The sequence below is a fragment of the Xyrauchen texanus genome, chromosome 7 (assembly GCF_025860055.1).
Source record: "Xyrauchen texanus isolate HMW12.3.18 chromosome 7, RBS_HiC_50CHRs, whole genome shotgun sequence".
In the NCBI taxonomy this organism is placed as follows: domain Eukaryota; kingdom Metazoa; phylum Chordata; class Actinopteri; order Cypriniformes; family Catostomidae; genus Xyrauchen; species Xyrauchen texanus.
Window position 1 is genome coordinate 39880023 of NC_068282.1, and position 18495 is coordinate 39898517.

The window sequence follows — 18495 nt, forward strand, 5'->3', positions numbered from 1 at the left end:
ACACACAGTGAGGTGAAGAATTTTGGACAATGGCCTGGTGTCAAAAAGGGCAGCAAAGTTATTTTCTCTGATAAAGCCCCCTTCCAACTGTTTGTGACATCTGTAAAATTGATTGTCCGGAGAAGAAAAGGTTAATGCTACCTTGAGTCCTGTGTCGTGCCAACAGTGAAGCATCCTGAGACCATCCATGTGTGGGGTTGCTTTTCATCCAAGGGAGTGGGCTCTCTTAGAATTCTGCCCAAAAACACTGCCATGAATAAAGAATGGTATCAAAACGTCCTGCAAGAGCAACTTCTCCCAACAATCCAGGAGCAATTTGCTGATAATCCATGCATTTTCCAGCATGATGGAGCACCTTGTCATAAGGCAAGAGTGATAATGAAATGGCTCGGAGATCATTACATTGAAATTTTGGATCCGTGGCCAGGCAACTCCCCGGATCTTAATCCCATAGAGAACCTGTGGTCAATCCTCAAAAGGCAAGTGGACAAGCAGAATCCCACAAATTGTGATCAACTCTGAGCACTTATAAGGCAAGAATGGATCAGTCAGGATTTGGCCCAGAAGCTGATAACCAGCATGCCAGAGCGAATTGCAGAGGTTATGAAGAACAAGGGTCAACACTGTAAATATTCGCTCTTTGCATATATTTAAGGTTTTTGCCAATAAAAGCCTTTAAAACTCATGAAATGCTTATCATTGTTTTCCAGTATACCATAGAAACATGTGAAAAAATAATCTACAAACTTTGCAAAACACAAAATTGATGTCACTGCAGATACTTTTGGCCATGGCTGTACACAGTAGGTGGCTGCAGCCATTTCCTGGCTGTTACTGGGATGACATGGTTTTAGAGAGCATATTATTTATATTTTGTTCACCAGATGGCAGCAATCTGCCTCCAATTTATGTCACAATGCCTTCATGTTTCAACTTGAGTGTAGGTTCTTTCCAAAATTTGTTTATTTGTATATTCAAATTAATGTTAAAATGTAGAAATTTACATGTAAAAAATGATAATCTAGAGTAAAATCCCAAAATAAATGCATAATTCTATTATTCTTCCGGGAAGAAAAAAAGTTTGTGTCATTATCATCATAAAAAAGGGTTACACATCTGACCCTTCCAGTCTAAAATGACTGCAAATATTAAAGAGAGGTGCCATTTTTCAGTACCATAGGAGGGTTATGTAGCTTACCCTGCAAGACTTGGAAAGCTTGGTCAACCAGCTTCAACTGAAAACCATGCTGGTTGTCCAGTACCTATCAGTCAGACAAGCTCCACACCAGCCTAGTTTCATGCTGATCTATGCTGGTCTGTTAAGTAGGGCAGGCATTTGCTCTCCGATACCATGGAGAATGCTGTTCTCTGCTTTCAATTTGATTTCAAATAGGCAATTGTTTAGACGTTTTGCATGTCATTCTGTTCCTTTGTGCTTTATTTAGGTGGGTAATCATTGGAGTCTTTCCTCACCACACAAGCACTTCTCAAACTCGGCGGAATGAACAGGGCTTTTACCAGGAGAAAAGGTAAGAAAATAGATGTTCCTGCAATGTCAGCTGTCAATACGCCAACATGACTGACTGACTGACTGATGAAGATGAATGTTCGTTTATGCAGGCTGGTTCAACCTGCTTGTAGGAAGGTGCTAGTTTACATGTTTGAATTTAGTCAGACTAAATAAAAAAAATTTTAAGTGTTCCTTCCTATAAATATTCAATTACACATTTGTGCATTATAGATTAAGACTGTAGCTCAACCATGCAAAAACCCACTTTTCTCGATTATAACTGGCTTTTAAACAAACTCTTGGTTATATCATTCATTTTCCTGAAGATATTGAAGAGCTTGTTTGCTAAATGTTTTTGCACAGATATTTGTTAATGATCACTATTGTGATTGTTTTGCTGCACCATCAAAGATGCAGTTTATTGAAATTTTAGCTCTCTGTCACTTTTTAAACTCCTTCACCCAAAATAACCTTAGTCTGTATAGTTTGAAGTTGATTTCTTTGGGGAAAAACAGACCCTGACTGCCTTAAAGCTCACTAAAAAGGAGGCAAACTCAAATTTTACCAGACGAATCAGGTTTTCAAAGCTTCATTTCTGGCACTCATCTCTTCCCTTTTGTTTGCAGTTCCAAAACCTCCCTATATACACTTGTTGCCTAATTTGAAAACCACAGACAGGCCTGGTTTCATAGGTGACAGAGTTCGTGTTTGTAGTGAGTGTACTTCCCACTGATAGTTTGCCTTCTAGCCTAATGTTTTATTAATGGTGGTGACAAAATAGCCCCTGTACGTGCTTGTGTGGTCACAATCTACATTTGGCAAGTTTATCTCCAGCAGCAGACATTGCATTGAATATTTCATAGCCCTCCACTGGGTTTCAGTTATTGGCTGAAATATTGTTCAGTCCAAATCCAAACACACACTCTTACACGTGATTTCTCCTCTCTACAAGGTGATAATGTTGTTTAACAAGCTAGAAGTTATGAGACTTCAGATTCATTGACCTTTCCAGCCGCAGAGGGACACTTTGCTCTTTGTAAACAGTAAACTGAAGTGCTAAATGCACCATGTTAATGGTGAAGGATTCAAAGGGAATATTAAAGGTTTCAGGCATAAATACTGTAGACCGGTGAGTTTGAATTATTTATGGTTCCCCACTAAACAAAAATTACAAAACTTTTACATCGGAAAAAAAATTCTTTATCCAACCAATTACATACTAATCACTCATACATTCTGTAATAAACACATGTCATAAATATTTGACCAGATGGGTCTATCTGGGATGAATATTATGGATTGGAACATTTTTAAAGTGCAGAAGTGCTGGTTTTTAAGATGTTTTCTAAAGTGTAATAAATTTCACCAGAAAAAATATTAAATGCAAGACTCTATAACAAGAATAATTTTGGTCCACCCTTGGAAGTATTATAAATGTCATATATTCTCATTAAAATGTTCTATAATTACATGTTACAGAAACATTTAGAATGTATTTAATAATGTATGCCTTTCAAAGCATTAGCATTATCAAGTGTACAGTTGAATGAATAGTAAAAAAAAAAATCTGTCATAATTACTTACCATCATGCCATTTCAAACTCTTCTGACTTTCTTAGACAGAACACTTTTTGTCCATTTTATCAATTCAATGCCAGTTGTACTCAATTTGATGCTTAAGAAAGGACCCAAAAGTACTCCTGTGTCATATTCCAAGTTTTCTGAAGACACATTATCTGTGAAAAATCTTAGAGACAAACTTGTTCACAGTGACTTAGGTGTTCATGTGTGAACTTGCTGTGTTTTTAACACCTTGTAAACACATAAGGTAAATTTTTTACTGCATAAGAAAGTAAGTCATATGGGTTTGGAACGACATGATTGTGAGAAAATAATGACAGAATTTTCATTTTTGGCTGAAAATATTATTTTAAATGAAATGTGTTGGTATTTTGGTAAGCTGAAAGAAATCAATACTTTTATACTGCATCAACTTTTTATGCAGTACTTGCTGAGAGAGAAAACAGCTGAAACGAGCCTATGGTGGTTTACTGGTTTTAGCTGATTTAAGCTGTTTTAAATGGCTTCTTAGCTTCATCAGCTGAAAAGTGCCCAAAACCATCAAACCAAACCAGCCTGACCAGTAAGGTATAAACCAGCTTAGTGGGCCAAGCCTTTTCACTATGAATGACCTTTAAGTGAAAAAAGTTTTATTATTTTTTAACAAAAGTTAATAACAGTTTTCACAAGCTAAATAAACCTATCATGGTAATCACCTAGCTTTCATATTGAGGTTTTTGCATTCTAATTTAATCATGTTACATCACATGGTCCATGCTCTTGTTTTTCACCAGTTGTTTTGAATGCTTAACCTTTATTATTGTTTGTGTATAAACTGACAGCTACTTTGCACCAACATTAAAAAAATGACCTTTAATCCTCAGCTATATGGACAAAGATGTCCTGCGGTGCAGTAACCTTTTTGTAGCTCAGGGAAAAGCTAAGTGAACACACAAAATGGACCTCTTTGTGCTGCATTTATTAGTTTAGAGTTCAAAGACCAATGAGCTACATTAACTTGTTAATTGCACTGTTGTGAGTTTCACTCCCTTGTTTTGGTATTTAAAAAGTTTAAATGACCTTGTAGATCACCTTTATGAATTATGGTGGATGCATGACTCTATAATATAGCTAATATTTTTTGTACTTTGACAAGTATTGCATCTGTAATTCTGTTGCAATATTCTCTAGCAAAATAGTTTTGTGGTGTCAAGTTTAGAAGATTATCATGATGATATCTGATGTCCAGCAGTTGAATAACATTGTGTCAGGGATTAAAAAAAACAAAAATATATAATTAATACATTAAATAAATAATACATTTCTTCATGTAGCTCATCCCACACTGTATTTGCTACTAACATGAAACAGTACTGAAAACATGTTGAGAAAAAGAATGATGTAACTTTTCTTGGCAATTCAACTTATGTTTTTCACTTGGTAAGAAAACGAGTGAAAAAATAGAAATAGAAACTCAAAGATGCAAATATAATTTCCAAAAATGCACATACAAAATATATATGCTATTTTTTCATTTGATTAAATGAAATAAGTGGTGAGGACCTACCGACAGTGGTCCGAGGAGGGACAAACCACAAACCGGCGACAGGGTGCTTGGTGCCCAAGGCTCATTGATGCGCAAGGGCAATGAAGGCTAGAAAGTCACAGAAAATTTGAATAATGGTTACAGGAGGAGTGTCACAACACAGTGCATCACACCCTATGGTGCTGCATAGCTGCAGACCGGTCGGAGTGCCCATGATGACCCTAGCCCAAAGTTGAAAGCACCTACAATGGGCATGCGAGCATCGGAACTGGACCTTGGAGCAGTGGAAGAAGGTCGTCTGGTCTGATGAGTCCCAATTTCTTTTACATCACATGGACAGCCATCTGCATGTGTGCCATTTACCTAGAGAAGTGATGGCACCAGGATGCACTGTGTAAAGATGACAAGCTGGTGGAGGGAGTGTGATGCTCTGGGCGATGTTCTGCTGGGAAACCCTGGGTCCGGCCATTCTTGTGGACGTTCATTTGACACAAATTTGTTGCAGACCAGGTGCACCCCGTCATGGTGATGATATTCAATGATGGCAGTGGCCTATTTAGCTATAGGGATAATGCACCCTGCCACACTGCACACATTGTTCGGGAACGGTTTGAGGAACATGATGAAGAGTTCAAGGTATTGCCATGACCTCAAATTCCCCAGATCTCAATCCAATTGAGCATCTGTTGGATGTGCTGGACCAACAAATCCGATCCATAGTGACTAAACCTCACAACTTACAGGACTCGAAGGATCTACTGCTAATGTATTGGTGCCAGAGACCACAGAACACCTTCATGGGTCTTGTAGAGTCCAAGCTTTGGCGGGTCGGCACTGTTTTGGCAGCACATGGAGGACCACGGTGGATTTGCTCCATTCTGAAATACTGAACAAAGAGCCTGTAGTCAAACTGACTGCTGAAATGAAAGCTGAAGAGCCTGTGTTATATTAGTCCTGTGATAAAGTTGTCAAATAAACAGTAAAAGATCAGTCATCTTCTTGGCACAGGATTTCATGGGCTATCTCTCTAACGCTGTCTCTTTCTGTCTCCTTCTCTGTCCCTTCATCTTTCATATGTCCAAATGTCTATTCTTCCCTAATATATATTATACCAAAAAAAACATTATGCCTATGGAGTAATATATCCGAATCCTTATTATTCTAAAAACAGTAAATGAGAAATACCCAGATGACCTACTATTTCTGGCAACATTCTGGAGTGCGGATCGACTGGACACTTTACGATCCCATAATCCCTCAAGTGCTGAGGAAATGTCACGTTCAAAACGTGATTATAAATATCAAGAAAGTTGAGCTTAAATGGTGCTTGTTTAACAGAACCAGAGAAGTTTATTTTCGCAATTGTTCTTATTACATCATTGTTACAGTGTTCGTATATTATGGGCAAATAGAGCAGTCAGGAGTTTCTCTCTGGTCCATCTCTTTCTGCCGACTGATGCACTTTTTCTGCCTTTTCAGGTCTCCCTCCGACATCACTATAATGAGAGACAGACACATGACCAAGCCCCCTTCCCCACAATCATAAATTCTTGTCATAGGTCAATACCAACATCCCCGGATAAAGTATGTTGGGAATTTATTCATACCGCTCGCCAGTGGCAGGCCGTGCATTACAAGCCTTTACACACTTTCACAATGAATAAGACACCCTATGCCATTGGGCATCATGCATTATGTCACAGCTAACTAATAATATCAATTGACATTTTAAAATGCGCACTCATGCCAGAACTTGAAACAACACATAATGATCAAGCAAGCCTAATTTAAACTGCAGCATGACTGTATTGTGACATGAACGTCTCCCGAACAGACATTCATAAATCATAATTTTTCATATCAATATACCAAGGAGGTCTATAATACCTGGAAAATTCTATCTAATAATATTAGCTATTTATATATTGCTTGCAATAAAATTTGTTTCGTCAGGGTGCTGCGTTCCATGCAAGTTGGATGTGGGATATTCCTACTTGATATCTCCGACCATAAATGCATTCCAGAGTGTAGACATGTTTGTGTGACATCATGCCCATGCATCTTGGTGAAATCGGAGTTGTGAATTTCTGCACATGCCAACAAGTTATAATTCTGACTTCAATATTAATTTTGCATCTGCATTCCATTGCACTTTTCCTATTAGGAAGTTGTAAAATCCGACTTTCCGAGTTGAATAGAATGCAGCACCACTTTTCAAATCTGGATCTGACACTGAATGCAGCCTAATTTACACTTAGAAAATGTAGTGGTTACTGACGTAACCTCCGTTCCCTGATGGAGGGAATGAGATGTTGTGTCGATGTAGTGACAATAGGGGTTGCTCCTGGGAGCCCCAGATATCTCTGATCTTTGAGAAAAGGCCAATGAAAATTGGCGAGTGGAATTTGCATGCCACTCCCCCAGACATACGGGTATATAAGGAGCTGGAATGCAACCACTCATTCAGGTTTCGCACTGAGGAGCCGAGACAAGGTCCCGGCCATTTCAGCGGGTAGTTGAGTATTTTTGACACATCGACACAACATCTCGTTCCCTATGGAAAACGCCACAACTACTGAACTGTGTTACATGGACTGGTGGTGCGAGACGGGCAGAGCTCTGTGTGCCTCATAGCCAGCGCACTGGGCCATCGAGGCTCTACCCACAATGCACTCATAGGCGTGAAACAGTCCCCTGCACCTCGTGGGACAAGTCGACTGCTCAAAAAATAAGGACCGGCTGACCCAGCCGTGGCCTCTTATATTTTTTTCTCCCCAAAAGGAACAAAATCATTCAGCTGGGGGCCATATAAGGTCCACATCGGGGGTGTCCCTCCAAAGAGGAGGACACCGTGGAGACCACACCCCACCCGGAGAGGGGGCTTTAGAGTGGGAATACTATACAAGGTCTTACCGAGTCTGGTCAGAAGCCCGTCATGTGGAAGGGTGCCATGGTAGATCCTACCCGAAGGGGGAGGATTTACTACAAATACGGTGACCGGGGAGAGAGAGCCCTCTGCCCAAGGAAGTTGTTTACGTGACGTGGTTTACCAATGGGGAAAACGTTTGCGGAAAATACATCACACTGGGTTATCAACGAGATAACCAATACATGTGGAGCACCTACCCCAGTACAGGGCCTAAACGACACGCGTCCTGGGCATGATATACCATAGTGATGGTATCAATGACCCAGTGACCGATCCTCAGTTTGAATACAGTGCTTCCTTACTGCTGTCTTTCAGCTGACTCTAGGGGCTCAACTAGAGCTCCCATGGGCACCGAAGGACCACGGAGAGGTCCCACGAGGGAACGAGGCACGGTCTGGGGGGTTTAACCTCCTTGCACCTCTCAGAAACCTGGCGATAAAGTCGTGCTTCCCCAAATACTTACTGTCTACTGCATCGTGATGTGCCGAGTTAGCGGCTACATACACCCTCGAGGTGGAGGGGGACAGCCGTCCCTCCAACCTTTCTTGCAGACAAGAAAGCACTGATCCGACTGCGCATCTCTGAGGGTCTTCGCATTGGGAAGAACACCACTTAGTGAACAGATGCGACTTCAGGTCATACAGGTGCCTTGTCGAGGGAGCTCTGTACTGAGTGATCCTGTCTACCACTGTAGGCCACTTAAGTCTTCCGCATCTCGTCCAAGGGCCAGATGTCACAGGTGACAGATGGTGCCCCATCCCTGATAAAGAAGGTCCTTCCTCAGGGGTATTTGCCAGGGGGTGACAGTCGCGAAGAGCATGAGGTCTGAGAACCAAGACCGGGTGGGCCAATAAGGAGCCACTAGGATGACCGGCACCTCGTACTCCCTGACCTTGCACAACATCTGTGCAATTAGACACACTGGGGGAAACACATATTTGCACAGCCCCAGGGTCCAGCAGTGAGCCACCGCGTCTGTGCTGAGGGGAGCCTCACTCAGAGAATACCAGAGCGGGCAGTGGGAGTATTCCCAGGAAGCCAACAGGTCTACCTGTGCTTGACCAAATCGACTCCAAATCAGCTGTACCACCTGAGGGTGCAGTCTCCACTCTCTCCTGGGCGTGACCTGCCAAGACATTGTGTCAGCTGTGCTGTTGAGGTGGTCCGGGATATGAGTGGCTTGTAATGACTTGAGTCGCTGCTGACTCCAGAGGAGGAGACGGCATGCAAGCTGCGACATTCGACAAGAGTGTAGGCCACCTTGGCGCTTGATGTACACAATCGTCTCTGTGTTGTCCGTCCGGACCAACACATGCTTGGCCCAGATCAATGGCATTAGCCTTCACAGGGCAAGTAATACTGCCAGCAACTCAAGGCAGTTGATGTGTATGCCCGGCTCTTGAAAGAAAACTGAAGGAAGGGACTGTGTTGAGGAAGGATTGAGACACGAAAGTACACGTTCTTCAGGTCTACCACCACAAACCATCTTGATGCCGGACACTCGATAAGATGCGTTTTTGCGTCAGCATCTTGAACGGGAGTCTGTGCAAAGCCCAGTTCAGAACTCGCAGGTCCAAGATTGGCCCCAACCCGCTGGCTTTTTGGGTACGATGAAGTAGGGGCTGTAAAACCCACCTGAGGGGCTGTAAAACCCCTTCTTCATCTCGGCTGGGGGAACAGGCTCTATCGTGTCCTTCTGTAAGAGAGAGGCGATCTCATTGCACAATCAGCATGTTCTCACCTTTCACCGCAGTGAAGCGGACGCCGCTGAACCTGGGCGAGAGCCTGACGAACTGAATCACATAGCCGAGTCGGACAGTCCAGATCAGCCACCGTGACGTGTTGGGGAGCACGAGCCCGCCTCCGGGGCACCACCAGCTCCACGTCAGCCTGCGACTGGGCTACCACACTCACCGATGCTGCAATCAATTGTTCATCCTCTTCACAAGCCCCGAATGAGACCACAAACCCGCCTTGAGACAGGCCCGCTGTCTCACCGCGGCTCCCATTGAAGTCCCCAGATTGCCCCAGTGCTAACCGACTCTGCCTCATACCCGTAGGTATATTGAACGAGCCGGGGAGACGCTGGGGTGGCTTTCCCTCTGATGAAGGAAAGTCACGACCACAATGTAGCCATGGTCATACTCTCGCAATGAGGGCATGAACCATCCACAAACGCCGTCTCCGTGTGTGTAGCACCCAAGCACGCGAGACAGTGATTGTGGCCGTCAGAACCGGAGAGATAGCGACCGCAACCAGAAATAACACACAAACGAAAAAGCATCTTGAAAAACACGAATTATACAAAATATACTCTTTTTGTTGCTGAAGCGCCCAGGTATGTTTCTCTGCACAACACCAGTGCAAGAGGGGGAGAACCACTGTAATGCGCCTTAGAAACTAACAGCTCATAAAAGCAAGAGATGAATGGCTGGCAGAGTAATTCAGCTTTGTGAAATTCAACCGCTCTGCTCCAAAGAAGAAGTCTGAATGAGTGGTTGCATTCCAGCTTATATAACCGTATGTCTGGGGGAGTGGCATGCAGATTCCACTTGCCAATTTTCATTGGCACTTTCTCAAAGATCAGAGATGTCTGGGGCTTCCAGGAGCGACACTAGTGTCACTACATCGACACAACATCGAATGAGTGACAGAAGGGGAATTCCTGATGTTGCTATAATAATGCAAAAAGCACTTGCCAATTTTCTTGAAGTGAAAATCAGTCCTCCTTTCATGATTAATAAATTAATCAATCACAAAGTCATGCAGAATATCTCAGGTTTTTAAATCCATAAGGATCTCTTTCTCAATGGCGATAGCGGCAGTAATGACAGTCGACTCGTCATCAAGATCTCACTCTTGTCGCTTTCAAATTACGTCACTTAAAGTGTGATTGCGTCACACCGAGACATATTCTAAAGATCACACCCACCTAGAACAAATAAATTGTCTGATTGTCTGATGAATCTGGCAATCTGAATTAGTTGCCCATTTATTTGCACTTATAAGGAATTCTGTGGAAATTGTGAAGGCCTGGGGGGGTGGAGCTCAGACTCACTCGCTGCTTCGGCTTCAGGCTTTGGGCATGTCATTTGTGAAACAGTTATCATGCTTCGCTTGTAAGCATCAAGGAATAAATTCTAACTGGATACATTTTTCATTTTCTGTATTTGTTTGTAGGTTAATTAAGAGTGAAAAGCGATTGTAAATACTTTTTTAGATTCAAGATGGTGCCGAGTATGGCTGCTGCATTGTGAGCTCCGACACAATACTGCAGGTTTTTGTTTTTTTGTTTACAGTTTTTTGTTTTCTTGTCTTGGATGTTGTCTCTCTTATTGCATATGACAGACAAACGCTTTTTGACATTGTTTCTGCAATTACACACTGTAAACCGGACTTTAAATTCCTTAATGCTGACCCGCTGTTTACAAACACGCCAGCAGAGCCCTTTGTCGGGGCTGCCCGGCCGAGGAAATGCAGAAGGAAAAGGGGAAAAAGAGCCGGCGTTCTCATCAGAGTGGCTACAAATTCCTCCCCCGCCCACCATTTGGCAAATCAGACCACTCTTCCGTTCTGCTTCTGCCCGCTTACAGGCAGAAACTGAAACAGGAAGCACCCACCCTCAGAACGATATAGTGCTGGTCGGACCAATCAGAATCTATGCTACTAGACTGTTTTGATCACGCGTACTGGGAGATGTTCCGGTCCACCTCTGATGACGACATCGAGGTTTACGCTGATAGCGTAACATGTTTCATCAGGAAGTGCGTAGAGGACGTTGTTCCGACCTAAACAATACGGATCTACCCCAACCAGGAACCATGGGTTAACGGCGATGTTTGGGCGGCACTTCATGCGCGGACCTCCGCTTCTGATTCTGGGAATGCGGAGGAGTGTAAACAAGCCAGTTATGCCCTCCGCAAAACTATCAGCGCAGCTAAACACCAGTACAGGCACAAGATAGAAGGACAGTTCAACACCACCGACTCTAGAAGCATGTGGCAGGGAATTAATATCATCACGGACTACAAAGGGAATAAAAACTCTGCCGTGAACAGCGCTGCCTCGCTCCCGGATGAGCTAAATACCTTTTATGCTCGTTTCGAAGGAAACAACACCACGCTCGCGGAGAGAGCTCTCGTAGCCAACATAACAGAGGTTAGTTCACTTTCCGTCTCTGTTGCGGATGTAACCTGATCCTTCCGACAGGTAAACATCCATGAAGCCGAGGGTCCAGACGGCATTCCGGGGCACGTAATCAGAGCATGCGCTGGTGTTTTTACGGACATTTTCAACCTATCCCTCTCCTTGTCTGTAGTCCCCACATACTTCAAAACGTCAACCATTGTGCCTGTACCGAAGCAAGCCAAAATCACTTGCTTAAATGACTGCTGTCCTGTTGCTCTGACCCCCATCATCAGCAAATGCTTTGAGAGGCTATTCAGAGATTACATCTGCTCTGTGCTGCCCACCTCAATGGACCGATTGCTGTTTGCCTACTGCAACAACCGCGCCACTGATGATGCCATTGCATTTACAATACACACTGCTCTCTCCCACCTGGAAAAAAGGAACAAATATGTGTGAATGCTCTTTGTAGACTACAGCTCAGCATTCAACACCGTAATGCCCTCCAAGCTTGATGAGAAACTCCAGAATCTGGGCTTAAATAGCTCTCTGTGCAGCTGGATCCTGGACTTCCTGTCAGGCAGACGTCAGGTGGTTAGAACACTGGAGCCCCCCAGGGCTGTGACTATGTGGCAACACATAGCTCCAATGCCATCATTAAGTTTGTTGACAATACGACGGTGGTAGGTCTGATCACTGACTATGATGAAACAGCCTACTGAGATGAGGTGCACAATCTGACACTCTGGTGTCAGGAGCACAACCTCTCCCTCAATGTCAGTAAGACCAAGGAGCTTGTTGTGGACTTCAGGAGGAAAGACGAAAGATGAATGGAGCACTGGTGGAGAGAGTCAGCAGCTTCAAGTTCCTCGGTGTCCACATCACTGAGGAACTCATATGGTCTGTCCACACTGAAGCCGTTGTGAAGAAGGCTCACCAGAGCCTCTTCTTCCTGAGACGGCTGAGGAAGTTTAGAATGAACCACCACATCCTCACATGGTTCTAGACCAGCGCTGTAGAGAGCATCCTGACTGGCTGCATCACTGACTGGTACGGCAATATCACCACCAAAAACCGTTAAGCCCTGCTTTGGGTGTTGCGAACTGCCAGACACATCATCGGAGGTGAGCTTCCCTCCCTCCAGGACATATATACCAGGCGGTGTTTGAAAAAAGCTTGGAGGATCAACAGAGACTCCAGCCACCCGAGCCATGGGCTGCTCTCACTGCTACCATCAGGCAGGCGGTATCGCAGCATCAGGATGCGCACCAGCCGACTACATGACAGCTTCTTCCCCCAAGCAATCAGACTTTTGAACACTTGAGCTCTGACGATCAATATATCAGCACTGCACTTTATTAATCTCACACTATAAATTATATAAATTATATTCTCTTGCAATACAATCTTCTGTATATTTTTTATATACTTTATATACTTTTTTTTTTAATTGTACATGTATTCCATATTGTGTGTATTGTTTACTGTACATTGTATATTATTATTGTGTTGTGTAATTATATGTACATTAGATATGTAAATTGTGTTGTGTAAATCTGTTGTTTATTGTAAATTGGTATACTGTATGTCTCGTCACTGTCATGACTGCTATGTTGCTCGGAACTGCACACAAGACTTTCACCCACTGTTGCACTTGTGCATATGGTCGTGTGACAATTAAGTGATTTGAATTGATTTGATTTGACATGATTGAAAAAGGTGATTGAGAATGAAAGGATGAAAATGTTTTATTTATTTGGCATGCTAGGCCAGCAGAGAAGGCTTTGAGGGCCCTGAGAATTTGCCACTGCCTCTCGCATGCATACCTAAAGAACGGGCGAGAAGAGCTTCCTTCATCAAATACAGTATATACTGTGACAGTACACGATTTTGGACGGAGGGTCTGTCTCTCCCTTTTTATTCCACTTTTTTCCAAGTTTCTTTAAATTTTTTGTTTAAACAGTGAACTGACAAGTCAGGTCTACATCACATCAGCATGCACCAACCACAGAAGTCTCCTCTTGCCAATTAATCAAGCCACAGTTTTGCCCTCAGCTGCAGAGAGAACAGACAGAACACTGAGGGGGCTGTTCATCAACACCTACACAGGCAGCAGGAAATAAAACACAGCATGTCCGCTAGGCTCAATTGCTGGTGTCTGATAGACTAAAGAATAATCTATTTCTCTCTTATTGGCCAACAAGAACATTCCAAGTTTTTACCACTGGTTGTAAATTGAACAAATGACCAAGACAATTTTTTTTATTATTTACTCAGTCAACACTGAATTAGAAAGGAGTGTTGGGGAATGTACTCAAAAAATGTATCCACTAAAGAATAATAAATACTTCTCTAAAGTTGTCATCAGATTAAATGTAATTACATTACCAATTACTTGACTTTCTTTAATCCCAACACCATATCAAAATTACAGTAAACTGATCCCAGAATTCAGGTAATGTACCTTTAACTGCCCTATCTTTCTTACATCTTTAAGATTGTACAGCATGTGTGTTGACACACTGGAAGCTGTCAGCTGCCTCTAACCTACACCTAAATAATTTTTATTTTCTCTCTTTTTATCCAGATAAGCCAACCATGCACACACCTGAAGCCCTGGTGAGAAGCCACGTTGTATATAATGCTAAGGTACATTTTAATGCATATTTGTTGCTGTGGTCCTCTTAGCTGCTGCTACAATATTTACTGTAGATTGGGGAAATACACACACACACACACTGTGCAGTATTATACTGAAAATGCACAGTGCATAAAACTCATGGGTAATACAAACAGTACACAATGACTTTGGCGTGTGTGTGTGTGTGTGCGTGTGTGTGTGTGTGTGTGCGTGTGTGTATGTGTGTGTGTGGGATAGCCTGCTCCAATGAAGCTGTTGGAATGATGGATGTAAAGATGTTCAAAGTTGTACTAAACGCCCTTGCAAGTATGTGTGTGTGTGTGTAGAGCTCACTGTACTACCTTAATTTGACCTTCATCCTCATATTTTCATCAACAGCATCCAGTACATAATGACCACACACTCACACACTTATCAATACAGACACCTTTACATGCTAAATTAATTATATTAAATATTATTTTATTTTATGTTAAAAAAGCTTGTGGTTTGTGTACACTGTATATTTTTTTTTAGTTTTTGGGAATAACAGAGGTGGAGGAGCCCAAAGGGACAGATGTGGTACGTGTGGCCATCAGAAAGCTGAAGGTATTTTATAACATTATTCTGAACATTTATGGGCTATAAAATGTGCTCAAAATTCCTTCATTTTCTTCTCTGTTTATGGGTCAGAAACTCTAACTCAATATGTTAATTAAATGCCAATCTGCAAAAAAATTTCAATGCATAGTTTGCTTCCAAAGTATTTATAACATACTCAAATTGCATTTTAATTTCAAATGAGTGCCAGTAAACACAAGGCAAAATCAGGCAGTGAAAACAATTATTTATTCTACTGAGTAATTGATTATACTTTACAATAATGTTATTTATGTTGCATTAGTTCATTATTAGGTGTCATGAACATATATTTTTAATAGCATTTCTTAATCTTACATATTTACATTTACATTTATTCATTTGGCATATGCTTTTATCCAGAGCGACTTATAAAAGAGGAAAACATAAGCGAATCCTCTTAAGGAGACAGTGGTACGAAAAGTGCCATATTACAAAGTTTCACTAGCATCAGAATAGTATTCAAAACAGATTAATGTGCAACAAGAATGTTTTTTTTTGTTTTGACTGGTTAAGTGCTCATAGAAAAAAATTGTTTTTAGCCATTTTTTGAAGACAGAAAGTGAGTCAGATTTGTGGATGGAGTTGGGAAGGTCATTCCACCAACATGTTATGATGAAGCCGAAAGTCCGGGAATGTTTTTTGGTGCCTTTTTGTGTTGGTACAACAAGTCAATGTTCCTTAGCCGACCGCAGCCTTTAGTGGGTGTGTAGCTCTGCAGAAATTATTTAAGGTATGCTGGAGCAGACTCAGTGACTGTTCTGTATACCAGCATCAGAGCCTTGAATTTGATACGTGCATCAACCGGCAGCCAGTGAAGAGAGACAAGGAGTGGTTTAACATGCGCTCTCTTTGGTTGATTAAAGATGTTATTTTGTAAATATACTATTGATCTATTTCAGCCTCACTTAGACCATCGCCAAAGTCTTTATCCTGATGATACCATTCTACTGCCTATCCTCAAGACCTAATAACAACAAAGTCAGTTGACTGACCTTAGGGGTTCGATTACCACATATAAACATCCGGGTGAACCAGCCTCTTCCTGTTGCCTTTCTTTCCTCATCTGAGACAAGTTTGGTAGTTTGAGTCTTAACTCCACTGTAGAGAAGAATCACATTCAGTCCATACTTATCTTGTTCTGAATGATGGGTATATGACAGAAGACATTTTTCAAATTCTTGGGTACTCGAAACCATCAAAACAGGATACAAGATCCAATTTTGGCAATGTTCTCCCCTTTTTTCAGGGATCCATGAATGTGGTTTGGGATCCAGTCTGGAAAAATGTGAGAACTGCAACCTTGCTACAGAAGCAGGCAATTGTAGTCCCAACAAATGGCATCCTGGGTTCTAGTCCAACTATTCCTTATGCCAAAAAAAGATAGTGGATTTCAACCCATCTTAGATCTAAGACGACAAAACACATTCATAAACCACAGCAACAATTCTACAGGCTATTGAACCAGGCAAAGGGTTTACCTCGGTAGACCTCAAAGATGTACTTCCATGTGCCCATTTGTCAGGAACACCAACAGTTCCTCTGTTTTGCCTTTCTGGTCAGGTCTACTAGTTCAGAGTCCTTCCATATGGCCTTTCGCTTTCTCCACGATTCTTCAGAGTAGTGTCAGTAGCTCTCTTTTCCCTGAAGGTGGCAGGTCTGAAAATCCTGTCATACTGGGGCTTCTGGTTGATTTGCGCTTCATCGTGCCACCAAGTTATCCAAACACAGAAATGGTGGTCAAATGTACAGTCTCTCTGTTTCAGAATAAAATAAGCTATGTTCTGTAACAAGCAGTGTTCATCGGGCTACACCATAACTCCTTCCCTGGAGGAGCAAGAAATTGTTGTCCCCTTCGGTCACATTACGGCGAGACAAACAGTGTTGACAACAGATGTACCCCTAAAGGGGTGGGGGGGCAGTATAGTAAGGCAGGATGGTCAGAGGCTTTTTGGAGTTACACTGGACCTCAGAGCACAGCAATGTGCTGGAGTTAAGAGCTGTTCACCTACCACCGGAAGCTCTTTTTACCCTCATACAGAACAAGCATGTTCTGGTAAGGACGAACAACATGTCCATGGTGTATCATTTCAATCACCAAGGTGGAACCAAGTCACTGTGTTGCCTTTGGGTGACAAGGAAACTTCTGTTGTGGGCCTTTCCGAATCTTGACTCACTCAGGGCAGTATATATATATCTGCTGTTCCAGACTGGACCACTTCCAGGAGAATGGCGCCTATACCCAGAAGTTGTGCGTCTCATATGGACATGGTTTGGGACAAGACCGATCAGCCGAGACAATTGCCATATGTGGCTCTGAATGGTCAGGGAGGCCACTTTGGGGACTAGATGCTCTGTCTAAAGAGTGGCTGGACGGGTTGTTGTACACTCCTCCCCTTCCGTTAATTCAAATTTACTGAGGTACAGGATATCCCCATGTTGTGTCCTTTCAGGGCATTACGTGCTTTTGTGAAATGCACTCAGTTTGTTTGAAATGCACTCATGGCTATTTGTGTGTTTTGATAAAGAGTCTTGGTCAGCCAGTACATAGGCAACGTTTGTCTCGCTGGATAGTGGCCATGATTGCTTGTGCATATTCTAGTCAAAATATGTCAGTTTCAGGTAAACTGGTTCCACCAAAAGTATGGCTACATCTTGGGCAGATATCTGCTCAGCTGCGTTTTGGAGCACACCCTGTTAATTTTATAGGGATAATTTGGCAAACTCTGCTTTGGGGTCCACTTTTTTATCAGCCGCCACTAAACAGGGTTGTGAGGGTTTCATCCCTCATTGCCCTGATGATACTAGTCATCAAGGGTAAAGACCGTGGTGATGAGCTAAGTTAGGTCTAAATAGAGAATAAGTTATGCATATAACAATGGATCTATGAGACCGAACAATGACATTGTGTAAAAGTACAGATGTTTCTAACTTTAAGTAACTGACTAATACATTAAACATGCTCACCCATCCTTTATCTCTCAGAGTGTTGGAAGGTCCAAATCATTTACAGTATGTGAATGTGAATCATTTTGTTTGGATGGTCCATGTAAATTGTAATGAAGACTAATGAAGTTGGTTGGGATCCATATGCGGCTTTATTGAAACAGCAAAACTCAGGTCATACAGGCAAGGTCGTGGGCAGAGTGTAGTAGAGAGACAGGGGCGAAACGAGAACAGGCTAGAGAATGGGGCAGGCAGCAAACAGTCGAGGTAGATTATCAGGCTAGAGTAACAGGGTAGGAAGCTAACAAACGTGGTCAGGGAAACGCTAGGTCGGTACACGGATAAACTAGAGTGGTTTCAAATCTTGCTTGGAAATGTCACCGGGGCTAAACAAGACTTCGCAAAGAAGGAACAAACAGACACGGTTAAATAGGGTGAGGTAACGAGAAACAGCTGGGCGAGTAATCAGACCTAGGTGTGTGGGCTAGTGGGGAATGTAGTCTACGAGATCAGTACTTGGGTGAATGCGATCTCCGGAGGCTCAAGGAGGAGGCGCCTTCACCGGTGTTCGTGACATAAATATATTAGTTTAAATAAATTATTCACAAATACACGAG

At 42.5% G+C, this 18495-nt stretch overlaps 1 protein-coding gene across 4 annotated transcripts in view; it reads left to right on the forward strand.

Annotated features, from left to right (window-relative positions):
- LOC127646432 (PTB domain-containing engulfment adapter protein 1-like) overlaps positions 1 to 18495 on the forward strand; it is a 113642-nt gene that overhangs the window by 82339 nt on the left and 12808 nt on the right. For all 4 annotated transcript variants that reach the window (XM_052130086.1, XM_052130087.1, XM_052130085.1 and 1 more), the window contains exons 2-4: positions 1446 to 1529; positions 14261 to 14322; positions 14831 to 14902. In XM_052130086.1, the coding sequence (XP_051986046.1) occupies positions 1502 to 1529; positions 14261 to 14322; positions 14831 to 14902 (162 nt within the window). In that variant the 5' untranslated portion in view covers positions 1446 to 1501. The remainder of the gene's footprint in view (positions 1 to 1445; positions 1530 to 14260; positions 14323 to 14830; positions 14903 to 18495) is intronic.